Below are 27,611 nucleotides of genomic sequence, written 5' to 3'. Positions count from 1 at the left end.
AAAAAAATCGATTGTAAAGGTTAACATCGCTGCCGTCAGCGCGATGTCAGTTTCTTATAAGTATCATGCCCCCAATTGTTCTTTCAATATATTTGGAATATCCTGGAATTTGCTATATATTCTTCTCTTCGTGTTAGCACCATGGTGGCAATGCATTGCGGGCTGAAGTTTCGTCAGTGACCTTATTCGTATCTTAGCTATGGTTTCCCAGCGAGGCGCTGAAAGAGGTTAATCCGAACCCGTACACCAGCCGGCGGGCAAATAATTGAATTGAGAATCGGGAAAAAAAGCCGTCGACGGCCAGCTCTGGAAGGTCTTCCATGCTAGTCGCGTTAAGCTCCAAACGTGGGGAGCGATTCACTCCTCTAGAATGACACACTAGAGGGAAAAAAATGTCAAAGAGTGTCACGATGTATCCTTAGTGTGAGTGACAGTTTAGTTTAATAAAAACACCAAAAGGATGAATATTGCATGGAGACTCAGTTAACGCAAAATAATCCTCAGGTACGATTTAATTGGAGGAATTCACTTGAGGAAAATATTCATACGAAGTGAAATGATAGGGCAAATTGAATTGATAAGTAAAATGTTGAAATGACAAATATACTTGCAAGACAACTGCTAAGTAGAACTGTCGGCCTGAATATTCGTCGAAACTTAATGGAGAACCACATTTCACCGTACTGAGCTAGGGATTAAAAAAGGAGACAGATCTTCGAATTTTGAAAGATAAAAGACACTCGAGAATCTTTTCTTGGGGCATCGAGGGAATATTAACCTCATTGTATTCGCCTAAGAGTTGTCGGAGGAAAGAGGGAAATCTCGGAAGAGATTTCCCTCTTTCCTCCGACGGCTGAAGCAAAACGAACTAGTTCAGCATTGGAGGAACCCTCCTCGGAAAAACACTCTCTATCTCTGTGTGTATACATGTACGTCTGTATGTGTATATATATATATATATATATATATATATATATATATATATATATATATATATATATATATATGTGCTTTCGTATACGTAACAGGGAAGTGCCGAATAGTACAATACATAGTAACACACAATATAGAAACACAAAAAAAGAAGAACACTCACATGTTATTTCTTGATATTTCGACGGAAACAATCCGTCTTCATCTGAAGATATAGAAGTAATAATATGTATATATATATACACATATTAACATACATTAACAATTGTGTTATTAACATTGTGTTTGGGGATAGGGAGCATATCAAATAGGGAAGAATTCATGCTTGAGGCTCGGTGGTTGTTAATTCTAATTTTTAAGGGGTGTGGTACACTGCCCAATGCAATAGGCAGGGCAAAGTTGGCACTTCAGCAGGTACACTACATTGCTGGATGTGCAAGTAGAGGAGGTAATTGGTGGGAGAGGGTTAAAAAGCGGGTGGGAGAGGGATGGGATTTTGGTTTTGAAAATAGGGCATGTTTTGCATCTAAAATGCATGTTACCGAGATTCGGGGCAGACGGACGTCAAGGGTGTTTAAAATTCCCGTCTTCGTGCATTTGGGACACGAAGCGCTTGGGAGTTCCAAAGGAGATTCTGGTCCATCAGCACTTCGAGGTCGGGAATTTCGGATTCTCACCATGAGACGACTCCGTTAACCGATATGTTCACTTTTGGAGGCCCACCTCTTCCTGTTTGGACACTTCGTCTTTTGCGCATTGATCGTAAAGTTCCATCGGCGGTATCGGTGAAATAGCTCCACCACGGCGACCACAACCGCAGCCGCCTTCTGCTATGAACAGCACAGGAGGGCCGCATCTTCGGAATAAAGGGACGGGATCTCGAGGTCCCCGCGACGAGTTGGAATGTCGTGGTAGTAGACTTTGTAAAACAGCTGCCCGTGTACGGAGCCCTGAAATACGCCGGCGGAGATCCGACGCACCTCCGAGTTCGACCCGAGCCACCGCACCGATAATGTAGTGTCTCTCAAGAAGATGTGAACCATCCTGGTTGCTGAGAAGGAGAGCGACTGAATCTACACTCCGGATCTGAGATTCATCGAGACGACCTGACCCTGCCTGCTTGGACCTCTCTATACCTGATTGATTGCTGACCAGAGCGGAAATTTTTGGCTATTATCTCCTGTATGACATCGACCGCCTGGACGTCTCTACTTCTTTCGCATAAGGACACGGACCTCTGGGACACCTTCACTGCTTTGGAATCGGCTTACCAACTCAGAGGATCATCTTTAATCTCCTGAGGTTGACGGCCCTTTTCAGGACCATAACACCGAGGATACCCGGCGAGGAGGAATCGAACTTTCTTTCTTCTACTCCAACATCGCCCAGCTGCTCACCGATATTCTTCTCTGCTGTGAGAATTAGTCATCCACGTTGCCCGTTCCCTGCTGTATACTTCTCCTCATCACGGAAATAAATCTCTAATCCTGCACGGTGGACGGCCCGTTTAAGGACCAAATCATCTCATCTCCTGAGAGGCAGACGGCCCTTTTAAGGACCACCCCTGCTTACTTCGCACGCCTTTCACCGAGCCGAGAACAATTGGTAACAAAAAAAAAAGTTAACAGGGCACCCGGTGGGAAGGGCTAACCTGATCCCTCTTCTCACCCCCGGGTGGCGCTTGGCCACTTCCATATACAAGGTCGTCTTTCCCGAGGAGATCAGACAGAGGGCTTGCACCTCCACTGCACGTCTGATCGATCCGGAGGGTCCACTTCTTAGGGCTGTTAATTAGGTTAGCCGTCACGAGGCAATATATGAACCCTCACATAATACTTTATTCTCCCTTGCCCTGTAAGCATACTCAGTGGGTTCAAAATGGGTAACAATGACCCTGACAAGCCCGACTCTCCTTCATCAATATCTACCTTTTCCTCAGCTTCCTCTCCTTACTCACCTAACTCCATCCAATCCCCATCCTCCGAGGAAGATTCTGCCGAGGAAACGCTATCTCAGCCCTCAGCCGACCAGCACACTACGCCACAAAGTTTTACCAGACTGGCCAAAAGACTACATCAAGCAGAACCGACGAAAAATAAGGAAGCTAAACCTAAAAAAATGGCCAAAACCCTTGGTAAGGCAATACCGACACCACCACTCCCGACTATGCCACGCTTCCGTCCGATAAGGATGGCCCTGCGGAGAAGGAAGATGACTGCCCCCTGGAAATCCTGCAAGATGACTGCTCCACAAAACCTCAAGTAGACATTCGACCATCTTCTATACCTGAGAAACCATCGGTGCGCAGCGGCAGCTTCGCGGCCGCGGATGCTGAGTCCTCGACGGTGGCTGAGGAAGAAGGGTGGACAACGATCACCCGGAAAAACAAATTTTCATCCCTCCCCACTCCAACCATACCTACCGATTCTGCTCTACCTATCGAATCTCGTCCCACCAATAACCTTCCACCTAATCGCCTCTCCGCTTCCCAATCCTACCAGAAATATATCCTTCAACCTACCCGCCTCACCAGTTACCAACCCAAAATATCGTATAGCAACTTCTATATCCACATCCTCCCCAAATGCCCTGATGACCACCGAAAAATTCGTGCGTTCCTTGATTCCAATCACCTTCCCTACTTCACTAACCCATCTCCTTCTTTCGTGGGGTGAAGGCGTGGGGTGAAAAGAAGGCGTGCTTTCCTGATCAAAGGCATCGCACTGTTTACCCCAACCGATCAAGTTGCAAAAGACTTGGACGAAGCCGGCTTCACCTTGAGAGGTATATTGAAAATCCAGTCCGACCTTCACCAATCCACTTCCTTCACCCACCTAAAAGTTGCTTTAGCAGACCCTTCCCGCGAGAATGACCTGCTAGAACTTAAAACGTACTGCGGTATTGATATTAAAGTTGAGGAATTCATTCCGTCTATGGATCCTGCTCAATGCGTCCAATGCCAGCGGTTTGGCCATACCCGAAACTACTGTCGTCTGCCTGTCCGCTGTAGGAAATGCGGTTAGGACCACCTGAAGTCCAAATGCCCTCTCCCCGCTGATAGCCATAGTTACTGTTGTAACCGTGGCGGCCCGCACGCCGCTACCTACCGAGGCTGCCCAGCCTTTTTAACAGCCAAAGCCCGAAAACTAGGCCAACCCTTACCGGGCACTTCCTCAGCTCCTCTGCTCCCCCCCTCCCCTCCCGCTGAAAACTTTTGGGACAAAAGAGCAGCTGCTTAAAAAGCACCGTACAATCCACTCTTCGCGCAAAGTGAATTTCCAATTCTAACTGATACACCTGTTCCCCCTCCGCCCTCAACTACTTATCCAATCATCCCATCTATCTGTCCACCACCTCCTCCTGATATTTCTCTTTTTCCTCCTCCGTCAATTGCTCACTTTGACCCAATTATCCTCATGATTCCTGCTATTCCCCCTCCCCCTCTCTTTCAAGATACTTCCGTCAAGCCCCCATCTGGAGTTGGCACCTTCAATATTGAAACCTTCTGAAACGCTTCTCAACCCATACCCTCCTCTCCGCTTTCCCAACCTGTTATCTGCAGCTCGCCCGCTCTCCCAAGCTTACACTCATACCTATCTTCCCCCATCCCCAACTGGCCAGCGCTAATTCAGAAGTTTACCTCCATTCTGTCCCAAGTATGTAGTGCACCTGCCTCTGAAAAGCCCATTTTATTATTATCCTTTCTATCCTCCCTTACCCCTTTTATAATGAATAATGACTGCTCTCCAAGCATGCAAAATCTTTCACCTTTCCGTGCTCTCTTGGAACTGCAACGGGGCTCGCTCCAAACTTACAGAGTTACATCTGCTCATCGAAAAACATGCGCCGGACATAATCACACTTTCCGAAACAAAACTCACACTAAAACACAACCTCCACATTCCCGGTTAAAACAACGTACAGACTTGATCACGATAACATAAACAAAACTAACCCGCTGGGTGGAGTGGCTATTAGCATAAGATCTACACTTAAACACTCTCAACTCCCGCTTAAATCACCCACACTTGAACACATCGGTATTTCTGTCCACACTCAAATAGGCCATCTCAACATCCTCAGCCTCTACATACCCCCTAAGCAAGCAGCCATCCCCAACCTAAAAGACTTATTTCACCGAACCATCCCAACCATAGTCATTGGAGATCTGAACAGTAAGCACTCCAATTGGGGCTGCCGCTCCACTAACAACAAAGGTAGAGCACTATTCAAGCTCTCACAAGAACTGGACATTTCCATTCATGCCCCAAAAGAATTCACACATATTTCCGAGCATCAGGGCACAGACACATCAGACATTCTTGACATAGCAATATCCAGCAGCTATCCCTTTCATATCCCGGCCAAAGTCATGCACCACTATTCCTTTGACCACTTGCCAATTATTTACTCAATTGAAACAGCATCAGTAACCTCACTTCCCATTTCCCCCAGCACGCATAATTGGACCAAGGTTGGAAAAAATATAACTGACAAATTCTCAGCCACCCCACCTTCTCTGTCAATCAATCAATCTTCCATTGATCACAGCATTAAAACGCTAACAGAAGACATTAACTCTGCCCTTAATAGTTCACTGAATAACCCCATTCTAAGACCCCTTCTATCCGCAGCCCTGCCTACTTTCGTCAGAGCGCTCATTACAGATAGAAACAGACTGAGGAAACTACACCAAAAAACTCGATCTCCCCACATCAAAGCGCAGTACAGCACCCTACACACAGCGGTCAAGCTGGAAATACAGAAACAAAGAAGCACACAATGGAACAATAAGCTAGCCACACTCAAACGTAATGACAACTCCATCTGGAAAATGGCGAGCTTCCTCAGGAACTCGACTAAAACGACTCCTCCTCTAATTGTTAACAACACAAAATTAACAACCGATGCCGAAAGAGGGGAGGCCTTCCTCACACGTATGATCGATGCCTTCTCCACCCTTCCCGCATCCTCCTCAGACTCCGAAGCCGACGTCTTTGCACATGCCACTACACACATCCCTTCCCCTTAGCCCCAAACTTGCACAATTAAAGAAATTCGCTCCCTCATTTCCGAACTGCCAAACAAGTGCTCCTCCGGTCCAGATAACATCCCAAATAAAGCCCTTAAATTCCTCCCACTCCCCTGCATTTCAATTCTCACAGATATATTCAACGCATGTTTGGCCTCCTCCTACTCCCCGTCGCTACGGAAAACAAGCAACATCATAATGCTCCCCAAACCCCTCTCTGAAGTCTCAAGCTATCGTCCATGTTCCCTCACCTGTGCCCTCGGCAAACCTTTTGAGAAAGTTATCTTTAAACGCCTACACTCACTTCCCTTCCCATTATTCAGGCACGAGCAATTCGGTTTCGCATCTAAAACTTCAACAATTCACCAAATTCACCGCCTCACGGAACTAATCCAATCCGGATTTAACAACAAAATGGTCACGACTGCGGTCTTTCTAAACATCAGTCAGGCCTTCGGCAAGGTCTGGCATGAAGGCCTTTTATTCAAACTGGCCAAGAAAAATATTCCCCTCTATCTCATCAAAATCATCCAATCCTTTCATAGCAATCGTTCCTCCATAACACTCACCGATCTCCCTCCAAACCGCAGCTGACTGGCGTTCCCCAAGGGGCGGTCCAACACTCTTCAATATGTTCATTGACGAGCTCCCCTCCCACCCCTTCACACTCACTTTCCTATATGCAGATGACACCACCAAAGCTGGTGGCCCTCTAAGACTGATGACGCCCTGCAAGATCATCTTCACCTGATAGGTGACTGGCTCGAAGAGTGGAAACTTGCCGTCAGCCCAGATAAATGCTCTAAAATCTGCTTCTCGCGCAACCCCTCTTAAGATCACCCGTACGTACCTCACCCTAAATCTCCGCATAATCCCCCAAAAAACCTGTGTGACCTTCCTCGGCGTCACACTGGATGAAAAGTTATCCTTCTCCACCCATGTAACAACGAAATAAGCTAAACTCCGCTCATCCACCTTCGCTCTCCACCCCCTACTCTCTAGATCCTCCAAAACCTCCTTTAACTCCAAACTCGCTATCCTCCAATCCATACTACTCCCCCAAGTCCTTTATGCGCCCCAGTATGGGCCAATGCCCCAAAAGGAGCGATGAGTGAAATCGAGGTCTGGCGAAACAAGCTGGCAAGACTCATCGCAGGAGCCCCTTGGTTCGTTCCCCACATCCTAATCCACGAAGAATTGAATATCCGAACGGTCAATGAGCTTATCATAAAAGCACTACAGAGTTATAGCAGGTCTATCCCTCGTTCCAAAAACCCCCTCATCTCTTCCTTATGGTCCCCGACCCTTCCCTCTGGAAAAACTAAATATACCCAACAACTCCTTAAGTCGTCTCCTTCAGCACCCCCTAAAAAGAAAACACCCAAATTTCCACAAACCACCCACCTTCATCCCACCCTAAATAAAAAATGCATAACGTTTCAACCAAAGAATATCCCTACAAGGAATGTGACGTCAACAGAAACGAAACAGACCGGTCCAGGCTCTCCTAACCTCCCCCATCTTACCCTACCTGATCAGTCTCTAAACTTACATTGTCAAAAGCCCCATCCTAAGCATATCCTCTACCCAATTTTTCCTTCACCTTCCAACCCTGTTCCTAAGTTCAACCAGGAAAAAACAACTAGTTAATAAAAAAACAAAAAAAGTAAAATAAAATAATAATAATAAAATATAATATATACAAATAAAATAATAATAACAAAAAATACAAAAACAAAAAAATTATTATAATATATATATATATATATATATATATATATATATATATATATATATATTAAAAATAACAATCATAAATATAGTATACCCCTTCTGCTAACACTTACATAAATGCGCTCAATGGCTCCAGTGGAACCTAGTTCCGAGGGAGTAGAAAAGGTTCACTACTTATGCTTTGGCTTTGGTTGCCCAAGGTTTGGAAATGGAGTCGCCTCATCTTCAACAGGAGAGCTGGATGCCGGACGCGATCGAACGCCTTAAGGACGTCGAAGAATGCCCCGGAAACCACCTTCTTCCAGTCGAAGCTGTCCGAGATAAAATCCGTTATTCAAATGAGCTGATGGACCGTTGGATGCTGCGCGCGGAAGCCGAACTGCTCCTCCGCAAGGATGTCATTCTCCCGAACGAAGGCAGTCAGCGGCATTCGCAGCAGTCGTTCGAATATCTTGGCGAAACCGTCGAGCAAGGAGATAGGCCGGAATTCTCCGGCCTACCTCCTTGCTCGACGGTTGACTTCGGCAGACAGATGATTCTCGCTCTTCTCCAAGTGGTCGGGAAGTGGGAGATCCTGACACAATTATTGCAGATCGTGGCCAGCCACACCACTGCCGCCCTTGGAAGATACCGGTAGTGACAAAAATTACCAATGTTGTCACTACCGGGGCCTTCCTCGTGTGGGGGCGGCGGATGAGGCTACTATGAGGCTACTGATAGAGGAACAATGGGGTCACTGGTAGAAAGGCATATGCACGTAGAGAGTAGTCGGGTTTGTTTCTTATATGTCGAGAAAGCATTTGAGTGAATTGGGGAAAACTACCGGGTATATTGCAGATAATAGGAATAGATTGGAATAGGGGAAGAAGGCTAATCCGCAACCTGTACATGTCTCAGACTGTTCAGGTGCGAGTAGGGGAACGGGGAGTCGGGATGGGCAGTGTTAGGAAGAGATCTAAGGCAGAATTAGATTGGAAATTCAATGCGACAGATATGGGATGCAAATCTATATTAATAAAACAAAGGTTATGTTATGTTCCAGAAAGAAAAAGGCTAAGCTAAACATTAAAATAGGAGAGAAAACTAGAGCTGGAGAACAGTTTACGTATCTCGGAAGTGTTTTGGACCAAACACGATCAAAGTAGTAGGGACGTAAGGAGAAGAATTGCGCTAGGCAAAGAGGCTTTCACAAGGAGGAGGGAGTTGATGACGGGGACGTTGAGTAAGGATATTAAGAAAAGACTCGTAAAATCTTTGATATGGAGCGTAGCTATGTACGGCGCGGAAACGTGGTCATTGAAGCTGGAGGATAGACGTAGACTGGAGGCTTTTGAAATGTGGGTGTGGAGAAGAATGGAGAAGGTGAAATGGACAGAGAATAAAACAAATGAGGGAGTATTTGGTATGGTGGGCGAAGAGAGGGGTTTGTTGGGAGAAATCCTATGGAGGCAGGAAAGATGGATGAAGGGCGTATTGATCGGCAGTGGGATGTTGAAGACTGTAATAGAGGGGAGGGGTTACTATTTACTAGCACTCGAGCCAACATTGGAGTTACGCGTAATTACGCGCGAGAGAGGGAAAAGCCTCTGCTCCTCCTATCGGCATGTGTTTTAATTCCTATCACCACTACTGTATCTACAAGCTACCGCTAAACTGCTCATTGTGTGGATTTTTTGTTTTGGTCACGTCATACAATAACCAATGAATATAGCACCAGGCGAGTCGTCCTTATCACTCAGTTTGGCTTCTCTCGTCTTCAAGTCACTTGAAGGAGGGAAATATGAGGAATGTTGCGATATAACTTGCTCATCACTAACCAACACTAGCGAACACTCAAATATCATTACCATCCTCGGACGAATACACTCTTCAATAACATTAAAAGACGCATTTGCGAATGCAGTGTATTGCCTCCTTCAACTGCTGAGGAACGAACTACACAGTCCGGATCAACATCGTTGAACTCCAAACCCGTATCCTTCCTTTGGCGTCTGGAATGGATGCGAGCGCAGGATCTTTAACGGCATGAAAATTTCTCTTCTCCATCATTGCCTACTGCCCTTGGACACAAAGTCTTCAAGTGTCGTGGAATTCCTTCACTCCTCAGGAACCGCACTCTATATTGTCACCACACTCAATCTGCAAGTTCTCTGATTAATTGACTCAAACTCATGGCACACAATGGATATTCCGTCTGAGGTACGGAATCAAACAATTAAAATAGAGGAAATAACCAATGTTTACCAAAATATATCAAACCATTTATAAAACGATTTACCACAACGTGGTCAATGATTCTATCGTAAATAAACGATCTGGATCGGAACTAAACGAGAAAACAACATTTCAACTTTTTTACTGAACTACAAATTTCAAAGATAAATATAGCTGCTGCAACAATAAGACTCCAGACATATCTGTCTGCGCACACATATATATATATTCATGGGTCGAGGTAGTCCAGTGGGTAGAGAGCGTTGGACTGCTGACCGGAGGGTCCCGGGTTCCCGGGCAAGGCACTCTGGGCACCTGTAGCTCCACCCAAGCTAAAGTGATTTTTCGAGTACCAGGTCTTCCTGGGAAACCATAACCGACACAGGGAAAGGAACTGGCCCCCCTGCCGTGATGTGCGAATTTTCACACGCCGTATAGGGTACTTAGTACTGGGGGGTGATCTCTACCATCACCTACTAAACCGACCTTCTGGTTGACTACTGTGTTTATGGTTTATATATATATATATAAATATATATATATAATAGTATTATATATATTATATATACATATATATATATATATATATATATATGTATATATAATACCCCATATACACCCCACGCCGCAAACGCCGCATGGGCGTGCGGCGTGGGGTGTTAGTTGACCAGCCGACCGCTAGTACGTAGTAAGCTAATGAAATCTTACCTGACCATTTACCCAGATTTGTTGCATTCGGAGATCAGCAATGCAATGGGGAGTCATGACTACTGGGCTAAAGAATGAAGTCATCGTGCATCTGATATACGAGAATAACGAAAACCTGTGGGGAGGTCACGAACCTCTTGTCGCCCCTTCTGTTTCACCTTCGTTTGATAAATGGCAGCACACGATGATAACATAAACTTCCCTCAGGAACGCCCTTTGTCGTCGAACGCGGGTATTTATTAAGGCAGGGTGCCCATTATCACCGTTGCTGTTCAACCTGTATGGCGAGGAAATGATTAATGAGGCATGGGAAGAACTGGAGGTAGGAATGAAAGTGGGCGGGGAATTCGTAAAATCAGTTAGGTTTGCTGATGACCAAGCTTTAGTTTGTCAGTCAGCCAAGGGGCAAGCATTGCTGAGTGATTTGGAAATTCAATGCGACAGATATGGGATGAAATCCAATATTAATAAAACAAAGGTTATGCGATTTTCTAGAAAGAAAAAGGCTAAGCTTAACAATAAAATAGGAGGGCGAAAACTAGAGCAGGTAGAACAGTTTACGTATCTCGGAAGTGTTTTGAACCAACACAGCCAATGCAGTAGGGACGTAAGGAGAAGAATTGCGCTAGGCAAAGAAGCTTTCACAAGGAGGAGGGAGTTGATGACGGGGACATCGAGTAAGAATGTTAACAAAAGACTCGTAAAAACTTTGATATGGAGCGTAGTTATGTGCTACGTGGTCATTGAAGCCGGAGGATAGACGTAGATTGGAGGCTTTTGAAATGTGGGTGTGGAGAAGAATGGAGAAGGTGAAATGGACAGAGAAGAAAACAAATGAGGAAGTATTTGGTATGGTGGGCGAGGTGAGCAGTTTGCTGGGAGAAATCATACGGAGGCAGGAAAGATGGATGAAGGGAGCATTGATCGCCAATAAAGGGATGCTGAAGATTAATGGTACAGGTACCATAGCGCTTTCTTATTTATTTTTCTTCCGGTCCATTTCACCTTCTTCTATTACAGTCTTGAACATCCCACTGCCGGTCTATACCCTCTTCATCCACTTTTTCTGCCTCCATATTATTTCTCATTCCTTAGGTCCCAAGTACTTTGACCGTGTTGGTCCAAAACACTACCGAGATACGTAAACTGTTCTACCTGCTCTAGTTTTTGCCCTCCCATTTTAATGTTAAGCTTGGCCTTTTTCTTTCTAGAAAATCGCATAACCTTTGTTTTATTAATATTGATTCTCATCCCATACCTGTTGCCCTGAATTTCCAATTCACTCAGCAATGCTTGCAGCCCCTTGGCTGACTGACAAACTAAAGCTTGGTCATCAGCAAGCCTAACTGATTTTACGAACTCCCCGTCCTTTTTCATTCCGACCTCCAGGTCTTCCCATGCCTCTTTAATCATTTCCTCCACATATTATCCGTTGAACAGCGGCGGTGATAATGGACATAACCCATCAAACTTTGTACAAGACACAAAATAGTCATTGAAACGGCACTACTGGCTTCATCACATGGATGGCATAGTTATATACGTATACTTCCGTGATGAAACCGTTTTAATATTTTTTTGAATTTGCAAATTTCGTCTCATCGCTCAAGATGGATGCTCGCAAGGTTGAGGTCTATTCCATTGAGTAGCAATCACGGCAATTAGAAATTGATTGGTTCGAGCATTTTTGGTTTAAAGAAGTCTTTCATTGTCGACAGGTTTTTTTGGTAAATTTTATCTTTTCTTCGCTTTGCAAACAAATAAAATTAAGCCCTGAATATGTCCTTAGTCCGTACACGTACTACGTGCAACTCGCAATGTGATACCGGAACAGAGTAGTCGGGTAGTAGTACATGAAATGGTGGCCGTGGAGCAGTTGTTGGGCGGGCGGACGACTCGACATAACGAAGTTCAAGGCATGAAATGCGATGCACTCACTCTGCCGCATCCGCTGCGCCAGGAAGACGAAGCCGGTGGTCTTGGGGTGCAGCACCTGGTCGTACTTCTCGAGGTGTCGCTCGGCCGCGTACTCGTCGCTGCGCTTCTTGTTGGCCGGAGAGAAGTCGGTGCCCTCGGGGAAGATGAGTATCTGGAGAGAGAAGGGAGGGAGGGAAAGAGGGATGTGAGACATTTAGGCGGCTCAAGGAGCAGTCAGGGGGCGCACGGGAGAATGGATGACACGTGCATTTGGAAATGAGGGGATTCAGGGACATTATCGTCTTTTTAACTTATCAATTAAGTAACGAACGTTATCATTTAAAGGCTTATTTTTGTATTATAAATAAGCAAACGGTAACTAAATGAAATAAGCAGTAAATATTTAATTATAGATGAAAGTATTATTACAGTTATATAAATAAAGTAAATTACAAGAACATTAACTAAATAAAATCAATAGTATATATTTTTTATAAATAATTAAAGGTATTATTAAAAAAGTGTTATAAATAAATAAAATAACTGTTAAGCATCATTAAAGTAACATAAAATTATCAAATTATAATTGACCTTAAAAGTAATCTATTAGGCAACATCCTATAAAAATATGTTGAATACAATTTTCTGTACTTTAATACTGCAGTACCAGTGATGCAGAATCCAGTACTTATTGCTTCGGCTGCTGTTCAGTATATAACCTACGTTTCGGCCTAGCCGAGGGTGGTTGTGGGTATGGGGCCACCACCATATTGGGTTGTCCAACTGTGCATGCACTCGGTGCACGCTTCCTGCTGTGATGGTGCGTGGTGCAGACAGACTCTGCTTCTTCTAATGTACTTGGTCACTACTGGGAACTGTTCAAATGTGCACCCAGATAGAATATCCCGCGAGATCTGTGAAAGGGTTTCTGCTGGCAAAAAACGAACCATCCAATTGAAATATTGATGGGCAACATTGTGAAGTGTATTCGAAAGACGGAATAATGAATGAGTGAAGACGGAGTGAGGCAGTGGTGCATTCTCAGTTTGCAAATGGATGGCCACAGCAACAATGTTCACATGACGAGGGGACACACCGCAGTCGGGTCGTCGGCCTGGTCTTGTGGTGACAGCTGAACCGACGGTGCAAATCAACGAAACTATTCGCGCAAATCGCCGATTCACGCGATCACGGCGGATCTCTCGCCAGACGTAGCGGCTTGCAACACTACAGCGCTTCGACAGTGACGTCGCGTATTGCGTGCTGGTGAGTGGTTAAAAGGTTGCGAGGCGGCAGACTTCTTCAGAATGACGGAATCGAAGAGCTTGCGTGTTGTTATGGCAAATGGCGGCTACGTGGAAAAATAGTTTAAGAATGTGCCTATCAAATGCATGTAATAAAACTGGCTTGTCATCAGGTTCATATTTTATTTCAAAACGTATGTTACTTCCTGGACAGCCCTCACATATCAGTACGCTTTAATAGATAAAACATTGCGTTAATCATGAACAGGTTTAATTTATTCGATGATCAAAAGATATGAAAACTATAGCGAGTGTCGGTTTGTAATTGACGCGTGGCAACACCGTGGCTTAAACAAATGAAATAAAACAACTGAGCCCTGAGGTGTCTCGCGATTTGCTATGACGTATTTCCATTCGTCAGAATTTATTTTTCAACAGATGTATAATTTAGCAGCAAAGGTTTACTTTCATCTTCTATGATTCATTACATTCGCTCTAATTCCAGTAAATTCCTTCTGTCTTATGTAACAATGCATTTGATACACGTCGCCATAGTGCCCTGGTTGCCATACGAGCGATCGCGAAATGGCACTTGGTCAATTTCAGAATTATTTCGCTCTTCTTTTTCAGAATATAAGCAAAACAAACTGGAAATGATTTCCAACACTATGAATGAGTCAAATAAAATAGGAATCGGAAGTTGACCAAAAATTACTTCGAAATCGCCTTTCACTGCTGCCGTGTCCAAAAATATTTACTTAAATGCAATATTATCTAACCCTCCAACTCGAAAATTCAGGAATGTGCTACACCTTAAAACAATATGAGAATTCAAATAAACGTATTCTATCGTGGTACTACACATTTATTCATATTTGCCCACCAAGAAGTTATTCTGCAATACTGTCTTCCGACGCAATATCGGCAGAGTGGCTTGGTGGAAGTGTCTTTTGAGACTATTTATCCGAGTAATTATGCCATAACACACACGATGATAAACTTTTGCTTACTGCTTTAATGTCGAAAGCCATTTTTAGTAATTGGGACGACATTTATCGCGCCAAATTTGAGGAAAAATATAAATGTGATGGGAGGTAATTGTTCACCCATGGAAGTGAAATTCCTGTCTTTTTTCAAACTCAAATATCTCGGTCAAAAGGTGGTTGACCCAGCAGCAATTTACTAACATTCAAGAGCAGCAAATACATTCATTATTTTATGTTTGATTGGTGCTAGGGCATACTCAAAACGGTTTATTCTTAAATATTTTTTACAATTTTAAGGAGACACACACGACACTTCCACGACACTAAGGCATGCCGTCATAGTTACTCTTCACTGTTTTGCATCTCAACAAAAGAGACATTTTTTTGTCAACGAGAATAATTTGTGCGTTGTAAATCAAATCCATATTTTATTGCGAAAAACAATTGAGAGCTATCCAATGAAGGAATGACTGCTTCGTTAATAATTCATGAAATTGAACGGTTTCAATTATAAACTATAAACAGACGTCCATGTTCAAAATCTGTGAGTTGACGATTTCATCAATGAGAACGAATAATCAATTTCAAAACTTAAGCACGTAATTAATATTGAATGACATAATTAATGATAAAAACAAAGGCAAAGCAATGTCAATTAGGGTGACACAAATTTCATTTCAAAAATATATCTAGTTAACTATGGAGATATTATGAGCTCTGATAAACTTGGAGGAGAAAGTTGAAATTAGTTTATGAGCGATATGGTAGTCAAAAGTAAGGACATGTTCAACGTGATATTTCTGCTGGAATCATCGATAAGTAGGAAAAGTGAGTTATAAGTCAAAGTAGGGGGGAAGGAAATAGGAAGGATACCGCTTATTAGGGCGGTATTTCAGAGGAAAATGGCCATTGCAGTGGAGGTATCCGTAAGATAAAGAATTGCACCAGCAAAAGAGGCATTCGCAAGACGGAGAGATTTAATTGACGAGCACACTGAGAGAGAGAGAATGCGAGGGAAATATTAGTAAAGATTTTGATATTGAGCGGAGTGCTTTGTCGAGGAGGGATCTGGCCGTAGCTTATCTTAATCACCAAGGTCATTTTCAGGGAATACAGTTTTTTTTTAATTCCATAATCACATCCCAGCAATGATCCGCATCTATTTTTATTGGCGCAAATGACCTTAGCTGTCGATAGCCTCCTCTTTATGACCAATACTAGATAGGAAATTCATTATTTACTTAGGGAAGATTTGCCATGGAAACCTATGGAAAGCTTTGGCAAAAGTTTCATAAGATATTAATAATTCACATCCACTAAAAAGCGACAGAACTTGGTGGATATCCGAGCGAAATGTAATTTTGAAAGGGGCTGTGAATAATATATTCAGAGACCAAAATTCACCTTCTTGGTCGAAACATGTCCTAGCAAACCTAACTGATTTTACGTATTTCCCGCCGACTTTCATTCCTACCTCCATTTCTTCCCATCATGCCTCTTTAATTATTTCCTCCAAAAAATACGTTGAACAGCACCGATGAAAATGGGCAAAGCTACCTTACGCCTCTTCCTAACACTGCCCATCCGGACTCCCCCCGTCCATTACTCGCACCCGAGCATTCACAAACCAGACTTATGGCATGAAATGTCCAATCGCTAGAAAAATGATATGCTAGTAATACGATGCCATAAAAATAAACAAAGTTTCCGTTGCTATAACAATCACCAAAGGATCTCGGTCGCTCCACGTGCCGTGTTCGGTAAACTGTTAGGTATCCCGCCGGTAAATTTCGCTGCACAATCTTAATATTCCACACATAAAATTAATGTTACTTTACAGTAACTCAAGATATGAGGGGAAGTATTGGGTTTTCCAGAGGAAGACTCGAGAGCTTACAGAATAATGTATCAAAATTAATGCACGATAACCGCCGCGATAGTGGATCATAGTCAGCAAAATATTTCACCTTCAAGTTCCAATTAACCAACGCCTAACTACCCGAACAAAGACGTTTATCTATCTATCTGTATATCAATCTAAAGTCACTTTATGGGCTAAGAAGAGAAAAATTATTTCTAAAGCGGCCCATGTCATAGAAAAAAATATGCCGGTCCAAAAAAATAGAGAGCCTTCAATCAAACTGTTTGCATGAAAAGTTTGAGTTTCTTCAAAAATCGCGAGTGGAAATTTTTTCATTTTGAAATCGTTTCATTAAATAATGATTGCGAGAAAAGAAACCGGTTTTTTTCACAGAGCCCATAAATGGCGGTGTCGAACGTCATCCCGCTTATGAGTAACCACTGTGTTATTTAAGAGTAAGAGGGCCTTAAGCATGAGAAACTTGATCTCATTGGAAATAAATGTATTATATCACGAAACAACAAACTCACTTTCATCTTCTGGACATTTTGGAAAGCGAGGCAGCTGGCCTTAAACAATTGGTGTCCATTATAATTCCTAAATGAAAACATTTCTGAGAGTTTCATCAAGAGAGCGCGAAATATAAGGAGGAGGAAGATTCTTTGATAAGCTTTCTAATGTACTTTCGCTTTCAAAAATGTCCAGAAGATTAAAGTGAGTTTGCTTTTTCGTGGTAATTCACCGCCGTTTCTCACGCGGAAGAGTGTGGCTATCCATCGTTTCTTCCGACAAAATAATCAATATCATTTTAACAAAGACGGGTAGGTGCCATTACGCTGACAATATAGACAACGCCTATTTATGTCGCCATAACATCAGTTCTTCGGGAGTACAACATTTAGTTCTGTCCATAATTATTCTGGTTGCAGTTATACACTGCCCTGAGAAAATTTACACATTAAAATTTGTATTTTTCAAGTCAGCAATTACAGCACAAATACAGACCTGTATGAAATTTAACGCGGGAAGATCCTGTTTTATGATCGCAATTTGATTTGAGTACACTTAGGACTGAGAATAGATGGAAATGTAATTAAAATGGCACACATTCTACATCTCATTACAACCTCCTCGGGAAAAAGTATTTACTGATTATTACTATTATCTAGCTGAGTTTAGGTATAATGTACATTAATTATTTTTCATCATCATGAGAAGCAGTTTTATAAAAAGGAAAAAAATGCCGTATCCTATTTCAAACGATTGAGAAATTTTGTTGGTGAGAAGTGCACAAGATACGTACTCACCTGACACGAATGTCGCAGGTCTCGGAAGTAGTCGAGTATCCTCCCCAAGGAATCTTTGTCTCGCTCCCACGATCGGTGGATGTAGAGGAAGCAGCTCATCTGCATCACCCACCCTGCGGGGAAGCGAGGCGAGGGGCGGGGGTGAGAACAGCACATACATACGCATACTATGCCATCGGGACAACACCCACCCTCGACACCAAAAAGATCCGAAACTGAACGAAATGAATGAATCTGAAATCGAGGAGGGGGAGAGAGAGAGAGAATCGGAAGGGATGCCCTCATCGGTGACGCCCGTGACCTGTCCGGTTAGAGCCGGCGAGATGGGAGGGCGGGGTGCGATTGGGGTCCACTCTTGACGCGCTCTGGAGCTGGACCGTCGGAACAATGCAATAGTTGACCAGCCGGCCGACTAATGTTGACCGCGTGACGTGCAGGGGGGGGGGAGGTAGGGTGTCCGTCCACTCCCCGTCCGCGGATTCACATCGCGTCAATGACGGAAACGCATTCACAATCACTCATTCGGGCCATCCACGTTGCTTCCCTCACACGATTAAAATATTCCGAGAAATACTATTTCTCTCGACACGCATGATATATTATGGTTCGCCGACGTACGAGCCGGAGGTGGGTATTTGCGACGGCGCGCCCCGAGCAAGGGCGGAAGAAAGCGGAAGTGAAGGGCGAAAGGGAGAGGGAGGGAGAGTGGGGCGAGGGGAAAGTAAGGCAGTGAATGGGAGATGGCGTCCTTCAGCCCAAGAGGGACAGCGATTAGTGAGAGTCGGCGTAAACGGTTAATCAATCTAACGCCTCTCATGTCCTAGCAAAGCTAGAAAAACGCACAGATAGGGAAGAGAACTCGCATTCTTCTTAGAAGTATGGAGAAAATGCCGTTTCTGAAACACGCTATCCAGTTTATTTGGAATCCAATACTTGTTGACATTGTTACCGAGGATATTATTGAGAGAAATCATAAATAAGTAAGAAAAAAGGTATTATTATTGGAAATACAGCTCTAATGCCATAAATGAAATAATTAAACGGAATTTTTGCGATGTTTTTGTAAGTTTAATTTAACTCACCTAGATAATTTAAATAAATACGTAAAGAAAATGTCTCTCCTGAAAGGCGCAATATTGTTTACTTGGGACTCTATAATAGTTACCATTATTGCGCAAACAACTGAGATTTACACGGGAATTTGCGGAGAAAATAGGCAAATGTATGTAGAAGTGAGAATATTAGGTAAGAACTAGAGTGGGCTAAAAAAGAAATTACAGCGTGGGGGAATTAAATGACAGGGCCCCGAAATCAAAGTTTAAAGAAAAGCTAAATGCACGATTTCATATATTTGGTGCTTGTTTTCTAGTTATATAGAGGTCATCTGTCATAGTATTTTCATTTTCCACAGCATAATCTTCCGGACTCTTCAGGTATTAAGGTAAGTCATGCATCCCGCCTCCGCCTACTCTGACGAGCGGAGGGAAAACAGTGCGGGCAGGAGAAGGCAACTCATCACCGCACGGCAAAGGGCTTACCAACCCCGACACACACACCCCGGTGGGGAGGAATGAAGGAAGGAAGGGGGAAAGGGGGGAGTGTGTGGGGGCGTGTGCCAAGGTGCGCTCCACGCGTCTTCGCGGAGGAGGCAATGTCCCGCTGGGGCGAGTTTGCTTCCGCTCCAAGAGGAATGGGTGCCAAGATTCGTGGGGGGGAGAGAGGCTGGACGCGTTTAACAAACGAAGGTCTATTTTTGACTTTTATCCCCCCCCACACGGATCACGGCTATGACATCTCTTTTTCGTCGTCTGCGGCCCAAAAGCCAAAGATCTTCGTGGATATATTTCGCAGTGGACGTCTGGATGGGGTGTTTTTTTCTTTAGCGTGTCTACGATAGCACTTTCAAGTGGGCACCTGAATCTGCTCATATCCGCGTCGTCATGTAAGGGCTTGGATCAAGGAAGTGTACGGGTAAGATTTATAGAAGATGTGCACAAAGATATAAATATGTGTGTGTGTATGTATATATATATATATAAATAAATATGTATATATAAACATATAATATATAACACTTAGCACTAGTGGACACAGACAAAAACACACAGAAACACACAAAAAAGAGACTCACTATTTTTCGAATTTTCGGTGGTTGTGACCACCTTTATCAAGGAAGAGAGGGACAGTTCTGTCCCTCTCTTCTTCGAAAAATAGTGAATCTCTTTTTTGTGTGTTTCTTAGTGTTTTAGGAGTAGTGTTGGGAGTAATAATAATTGCTACTGGTAGGGTGACCATGCCAGATAGGCCGAAGCTTACGAGCCAGACGGAAGGTAGTCCACGCAGCGTCTGTTCCTCAGTGAGGCGGCTGCAATGGCGTCTGACCCCAGTGGGGCGGTCAATAAGAGACGGTGTCACGTTAAAAACACTATTGAGGAAAAGAAGACCAAATTAGTTAGAATAGGAACGTGGAATGTTAGAACAATGATGAGGACAGGGAAACTGGAGAATATTAAGCGAGAAGGGGAAAGGGGAAATATTGATATTTTAGGTCTATGCGAGGTGAGATGGAAGGATTGTGGGGATTCCTGGAGTGATAATCATAGAATAATATACAGCGGCGGGGAAGAGAGCAAACGAGGGATTGCCATAGTGTTAAATGAAGAGGAAGGAAGAAGCGTAGTCAACATAGAGCAAGTAACGGACAGGATATTACTAGTAGAGATAAAAGCAGAACCGACGAACTTGGTTATTATTCAGGTATACATGCCCCCGAGCAACCATGCGAAGGAAGAGGTCCATAGGATATACGATCAGTTAGAGGACAAAATCGCGTGTGTTCCTGCAGGGAAACATTTGATAGTGATAGGGTATTGGAATGTGACGGTAGGTGAAGGAAGAGATGGTGATGAGGTCGGGGACTACGGTTTAGGCACGAGGAATGACCGCGGGGAGAAAGTAGTTGAGTTCTGCAGGAGACGGGGGCTAGTCATCACCAACACTTGGTTTAGACACCACAAAAGACGCAGGTATACATGGAAAATGCCAGGTGACTCAGGAAGATATCAGCTAGATTATATCCTGGTTAGACACAGGTTTAGGAACAGTGTGATAAATTCCCACAGCTTCCCGGGAGCGGATGCGGACTCAGACCACAATTTAGTTGTTATGAAATGTGGCGTACGTTTCAAAAAGATAAGGCAGGGGCGGCGGGTTAGAAAATGGAATGTAGAAGCATTAAATGGATTGAAAAGGAAGGAATACAAACAGGCGGTAGAGGAAATCTTGAAGGATGGTTAAGAGCTAAGTACTATCGAAGAAAAATGGGAAAGTAACAAGAAGGGTTGTCCAAAGCCGCAAGAGACACTATTGGAACCGTTAACGCTAAGAGGACTAGGACACCATGGATCACGGATGACATGATTACAAAGATGGATTAGAGGAGAAAATGGAAGATTGTAAAAACAGAGTAAGGCAAAATGAAGTATAAGGAATTAAACAATAAATTGAGGCGAGCAACAAATAAAGCAAAACAATCATGGTGGAAGACGCAGTTTGAGGATATGGAAAGTTTGCTCAGGAAGGTTGAAATTGGTGCGCTATACAACAAAGTTAAATCTATATCGGGAAGTAAGAAAGGGAGATGTATACTAACAGTTAGAGATAAGGCGGGTAAGAAAATAGTTGACGCAGGAAAGATCCAAGAGAGATGGAAGGAATATATAGAAGAACTGTATAGTAAAAAGCTTAGACCAACAAAGTTAGACATAGAAAAGGAACATGACGTAGAGGAAGATAGCTTAGGTCCAGGCATACTAGACAATGATATAGAAAGGGTATTAAGGTAGATGAAACTAAATAAGGCCGTGGGGTGGATAACATTCCCGCGGAACTATTGAAATGCTTAAGAAAATGTGGGAGGAAGAGGCTATATGGGCTGATCCGTAGTATCTATGAGGAGGGAATCTGGCCGGAAGACTTTGTGACATCAGTTTTAGTTCCTATCCCGAAAAAGGTAAAGGCCACGTCACGTGAGGAATACAGGACAAATAGTTTGATATCCCACGCAGCTAAAGTTGTTCTCAGGATCATAAACAAAAGGATAGAGAGTAGGACATATGATTGCTTATGAGATGCTCAGTTTTGGTTTAGGAAGTGGAGAGGTACGCGTGATGCCATTGCAGTAATGGGATTAGTAATCTTCGCGTGCGTCGCGTATTGTGCGTCGCCGAAGAGCGTTCCATTTCGAATATATATATATATATATATATATATATATATATATATATTATATATAACTTCCCCAACCCAAAACTCTATACTATCTTTGTGCGTATCTTATATATATATATATATATATATATATATATATATATATATATATATATAAGATACGCACAAAGATAGTATAGAGTAGAGAGTAGTATAGAGTATATATATATATATATATATATATATATATATATATATATATATATACTCTATATATATATATATATCTATATATATATATATATATATATACATACATATATATATATATATATATATACACACACACGCATACACACAGATAGTATAGAGTTTTGGGTAGACAAGTGCTAAAGGTAGGAGCAGGATCTAGAACTTAAGTAATGTATCCGTCAAATATTCAGCAGATGAAAGAAGTGTTCCGACATTTCCAATGTCTGAAATCTGTTTCTTCATCTCTGTCCTCAGTTGCCAAATAAAAGGTCCTTCACGAAAAGATAGAGTCAATGTTTATCGACTTCGGTGCTCGACGTCCAGTTTCGTATTTTTACCACTTATGCGAATCATTAAATTTGTCAGAACAACAAAAATAGCCAAATTTTATGGCAGAATCGGCTCGATAAAATCTGAATTCTGTGAGTAAACATTCATCGAATCGATAGCCGACAGATTTTTTGCTATATTTTGACCTTTTCATTGAATTGTCAATTCTACAGTTTTAGTGGGTTTTATGGTTTATCAAGAAGACGACTTTCTCGTGTGATTTTTGAAATGAAATTAAGTCGTAGTTGTCCGAACGAACATGTATCTTCCACGGCGGTTAACCGGGCGCTAATGGGTCTCTTTTTTCTTGGCTCTTTGAATGGGAATGTGCGTCTTGTGGGCGATTGAATATCGCTAAGATAACTTCAAAGTGAAACTCACAAACGATTTGACTAACCTAAGAAAGAAAACCAATTAAAAATCATCTTTACAAATCCGGCTTGCGTTCCAATCAACGCTCGATAAAGATAAATTAAAGCAAAGAGATTGGTGAAATTCCAACGAAGAAGCTGCACTAAGTCCCGGTGAAGGCAAGAAGAAAGGATAAACGCCACGGGGCCATCCTAAGGCGCAACGCCTTCTGAAGACAATAATAGGAAGGAAGTTGGCAAGGAATACGTACTAAGGCACTAAGACGGGGAGAGGCTTAAATGGATGTCGAAAAAGTTGGCCAAAAATAAATAAATGGACATAGCCAAGCAGCATACTCGCAGGAGTTGCGTCGAAAGCGATAAATCAGCTGTCCGATTCCCAGCTGACGGCAACCGTAGGACACGCATTATTTTATTGGATGACAAATTCACCAACTTGACCAATCTTCGTGAGTTTTTGGGGGATTTCGGAATGCTAAACAACTGACCAGCAAGAAATCGGGCGAAACGTGAGTTAGAAAATGTGTAAAACTGTTAATATTTTAGCACACGAATTGTGAATGCATATTTTTGTAACGAGAAACATGCTGAGGATCACTGAAATAACGAGGTGCCGATGCGAATCAAAGGTTAGACGTAAAACTTATTTCGCACTTGATATATGCTAGATTTTTACAGGCAGCAGTCTCGGCAAAGAATTATCGAATAATTATTTGAACAGCAGCATATCTAATAACGAACCTTCCACCAATATTTATGCTGGTTACAATGGTGTTGTTTAAAAAAGTATGGGTAATTAGCGTAAAAATTAATTAAAAGCAAGGTACTTGGAATAATTAAGATAAGATAAAATGGAATAAATTCATTACAAACTCTGACATTAAAAATGTTACCAAACCTGAAAATATGTGAAGTAAAATTAGATTTTTGACCCTCTAAAATATTGATATTATAGTCGAATATATGTATTGGTTAAATTTGTTTAAATACTGTTTGTTGGTCCGATAAACATTAGAAGGGATGAAATCCACTTATCGGTTCGTTCGGCTCTTCGACCTCCCGCTTGCAATTGTGAAGTTGGCTTCGTGTTGGCTTCCGACAGCCAATTTACCTCGTATTTCCACTCACAGCTGTTACCGCTGGCCATTTTCGCGACACGTGAATCGTGTTGTATATCTACCTCGACCATCTGTTTCTTTGCAGACACAAGTTTAGAACCAACGTAATCGAACGCAGAACTTGTCTCCGTTTTTATCATTTGAAGAAATGTACTCGCGATTTCCATCAATCTTCCCCGCTATCACTTTGCCCTGAATCTTGAGTCCATCCCAAGCGTGAGTCTCAAGTCTTCTGTTCTCGTTATCATTGAAATAACAACACGAGCATTTGATTTAGGGATGGGTTTCCGTAGATTTTGGCGAGAAATACGGTGAGGGACGGAAAAAAACCGGTAGAGTTTACCAGAAGGAAAACGTTTTGCCAAAAAATTCTCCGAATGAAAAATGGTATGATCACTCTCAATTGAGCATCCGTTGTGTATGAATAACAAATACAAAACATACAGTCGCAGGCTTCAATTTGTGGAAAACTGAAAATGGCTCAACGTGTCGAAATCCGGATCGTATCAATAACATTTTATTATATTAATAACACTTAATTTTAGTGTAAATTACCAAAGTCTTGTCTCCACTTCATAAAAAATTATTGTAAGTCTTCATCTCTGTTATTATGGAACAGTTTCCCCATATCACATATAAAGTCTTGTCTGTTATTTTCACTAAAACGAAACGATTTCATTTATTGACCGATAATAAGAGTGTATGCATAGAATTGTGGACCCATTAATAAGATAAATTAAAAAGTAATTGCCCCATAATTATCTTTTTTTATAATATCGAATATCGCAAGATGGACCAGATACAAATAATTGTGTTAGCGAATACGTTGAGATTGCTTTTGAGGCGAGGGAATTTATTGTTCGGCCGCCGTTAAAGACGCTTGCGAAGAAGGAGATAAAGGCTTGGTGATTTGATTTCGCTCCACCCGAGGCAGGCTCACCCTGAACTAGGTCTCTTGGCGCTCGAGGAAAGGGCGGTACTTAGCTGTGGCGCTTGGGGCTCCCAGCGAATTGATTGCTTCCAAACAATGGCGCCGCAAGGATTATAGCTGCCGGGGAACTGGCCAGGGATTAGAACCCTGGAACTGCGGCTAATTAGTTGCAAGCCCCACCAATCACCATTCACCCACTTCATTACATAAACAAATAATATTGCATTTTGTATTTTTCCCTCCCCTATGATAAAAGTTTCATGATTCTAAAGGACTTGAATTGAATCATTAATAGGAAAGGAATACCGAACCGCGAAATTGAGAGAATGTTGTAGGAAAGGCAGCGGTGGAGGAGATGGAAATGGTGGTCGAGGCCGAATCCGAGGACCTGTGATTGTGAGGATGAAAGAAAATGCTCCACAATGAATAGCCATGGATGCATAACATTCATATCATTTATCTAAGAGTTAATTATTCTCCTCTTTCATAACTATATTATTCATTAACTACCGTAAATATTTTATCGTTGGAAATTGCCCCTCACTGGCATTCAGGAGAACAACTCTTTTTTTCATTCGAATCCATATTTGTTTTATAATCAATTAAGTAATATTTAATGTACCGGAGAACGTTCATTCATATTTATAGGTACCGAAGCTACGAGAAGGTTGTTTATTTACGATGCCAACACACGGCCTTGGTATTATTAATCATTATTAATTAAAGAATTATCTAACAACGATTAATTTTTTATATCGTTTTCTGTTAAAGGGACATTAATGTTGGTGTGATCAAACAATTAACTGCATACGCACATCACAAAGAGCTTTCGTGAAAGTTCAGTGATGGTGATATCAACAGAACCATTGTTTATTTAGGATAACAACGCATGAAATGGATAATATTTGCTCAACTACCTTGATAAATGAAAGGAGTATATATGCAAGGGATATTTATTTTAAATTTGGGCGATTATAAATATATTACAATACATGCGAGTGACGTAACAATTTACCGATACATTTTTCTTTTTTCCGATAATATCAATTCATAAATAAACACCTGGAAGCAATTTAAAATAAATTCAGTGCGCTTAGCATAGATGTGAAATTGAATTTTCACGGATAAGCGTTTGGATAGACATTCATTATTCCTGTGTGACCTCCACGGCATACTCTTCTAAATAACAACCGAAAGAAACAATTATTCGAAATGTCCACCCGCAGTGCTCATTGGGAAACTGATTTCCCTTTCATACCAACCCGATGTCACCCATTAATGTATAATTTCACGAGCCCGAGGATATTGACGGAATTAATGTTTAACATAGCAGCAGCGTGATTGTGCAGTATGGTTTTGGAGTTTATTGTTTTTATTAATTGATTAAAGAAGTATGTAAGTAAGGTGTAATTATTATAGACACATAATATCCTATGATCATAGTAACACGCATCAGCAAAATTCTGCTGTATTATTCAGGCGTGTTTTATGTCCTGTATATATATATATATATATATATATATATATATATATATATATATATATATATATATATACCTATATTATTAGGTAATCTACCGGGTAGAGTAGGTTTTTGAATGGACAAAGCTATTTAATTAATATTTTGTGACTCCTAACAAAACATCTACAACAGGTCCCTCTTCACCTCTGAGTACTTTCTTCCTCCCTTCATCCAGTGCAACATCCCTATCCTGTTCCTTCCCTTTCCTCTTTTGCCTAACATTCCCCCCTCAATTACAGTCCTCAACATCCCGCTGCCGGTCAATACCCCCTTCAGCCACTTTTCCAGCCTCCATAGGATTTCTCCCAACAAACCCCTCTCTTCGCCCACCATACCAAGTACTTCCTCATTTGTTTTCTTCCCTGGCCATTTCACCTTTTCCATTTTTCCCCACACCCACATTTCAAAAGCCTCCAATCTACGTGTATCCTCCGGCTTCAATGACCACGTCTCCGAGCCGTACATAGCTACGTTCCATATCAAAGTTTTTACGGATGGTCTACCTGCTCTAGTGTTTGCCCACCTATTTTTTGTTTAGCTTAGCCTTTTTCTTTCTAGAAAATTGTAAAACCTTTGTTCTATTAATATTGATTCTCATCCCTTATCTGTCGCAATGAATTTCCAATTCACTAAGCAATGCTTGCAACCCCTTGGCCGACTGACAAACTAAAGCTTGGTCATCAGCAAACCTAACTGATTTTACGAATTCCCCGCCCACTTTCATTCCTACCTCCAGTTCTTCCCATGCCTGCAATCATTTCCTCTACATGCAGGTTGAACAGCAACGGTGATAATGGGAAACCCTGTGTTACACCTTTTCCTAACACTGTCCATCCGGACTCCCCGTTCCCCACTCGCACTTGAGCAGTTTGAGACATGTACAGGTTGCGGATTAGCCTCCTTTCTCTCCAATCTATTCCCATTTTTTGCAAAATATTCATT

At 42.2% G+C, this 27,611-nt stretch overlaps 1 protein-coding gene across 3 annotated transcripts in view; it reads right to left on the bottom strand.

Moving 5' to 3' along the window:
• The window catches only part of LOC139695717 (lysocardiolipin acyltransferase 1-like), a 128,488-nt gene that overhangs the window by 48,340 nt on the left and 52,537 nt on the right, over positions 1–27,611 (bottom strand). For all 3 annotated transcript variants that reach the window (XM_071594515.1, XM_071594516.1, XM_071594514.1), the window contains exons 3-4: positions 17,937–18,049; positions 12,560–12,710 (exon numbers count right to left, since the gene is read on the bottom strand). In XM_071594515.1, coding sequence (XP_071450616.1) covers positions 12,560–12,710; positions 17,937–18,049 — 264 coding nt within the window. The remainder of the gene's footprint in view (positions 1–12,559; positions 12,711–17,936; positions 18,050–27,611) is intronic.

The sequence above is a fragment of the Hetaerina americana genome, unplaced genomic scaffold (genome assembly GCF_022747635.1).
Source record: "Hetaerina americana unplaced genomic scaffold, ioHetAmer1.1.p SCAF_62, whole genome shotgun sequence".
NCBI classification, from domain to species: Eukaryota; Metazoa; Arthropoda; class Insecta; order Odonata; family Calopterygidae; genus Hetaerina; species Hetaerina americana.
Note: the sequence above shows the minus strand (reverse complement) of the source record. Positions and strands in the feature narration are given on the sequence as shown.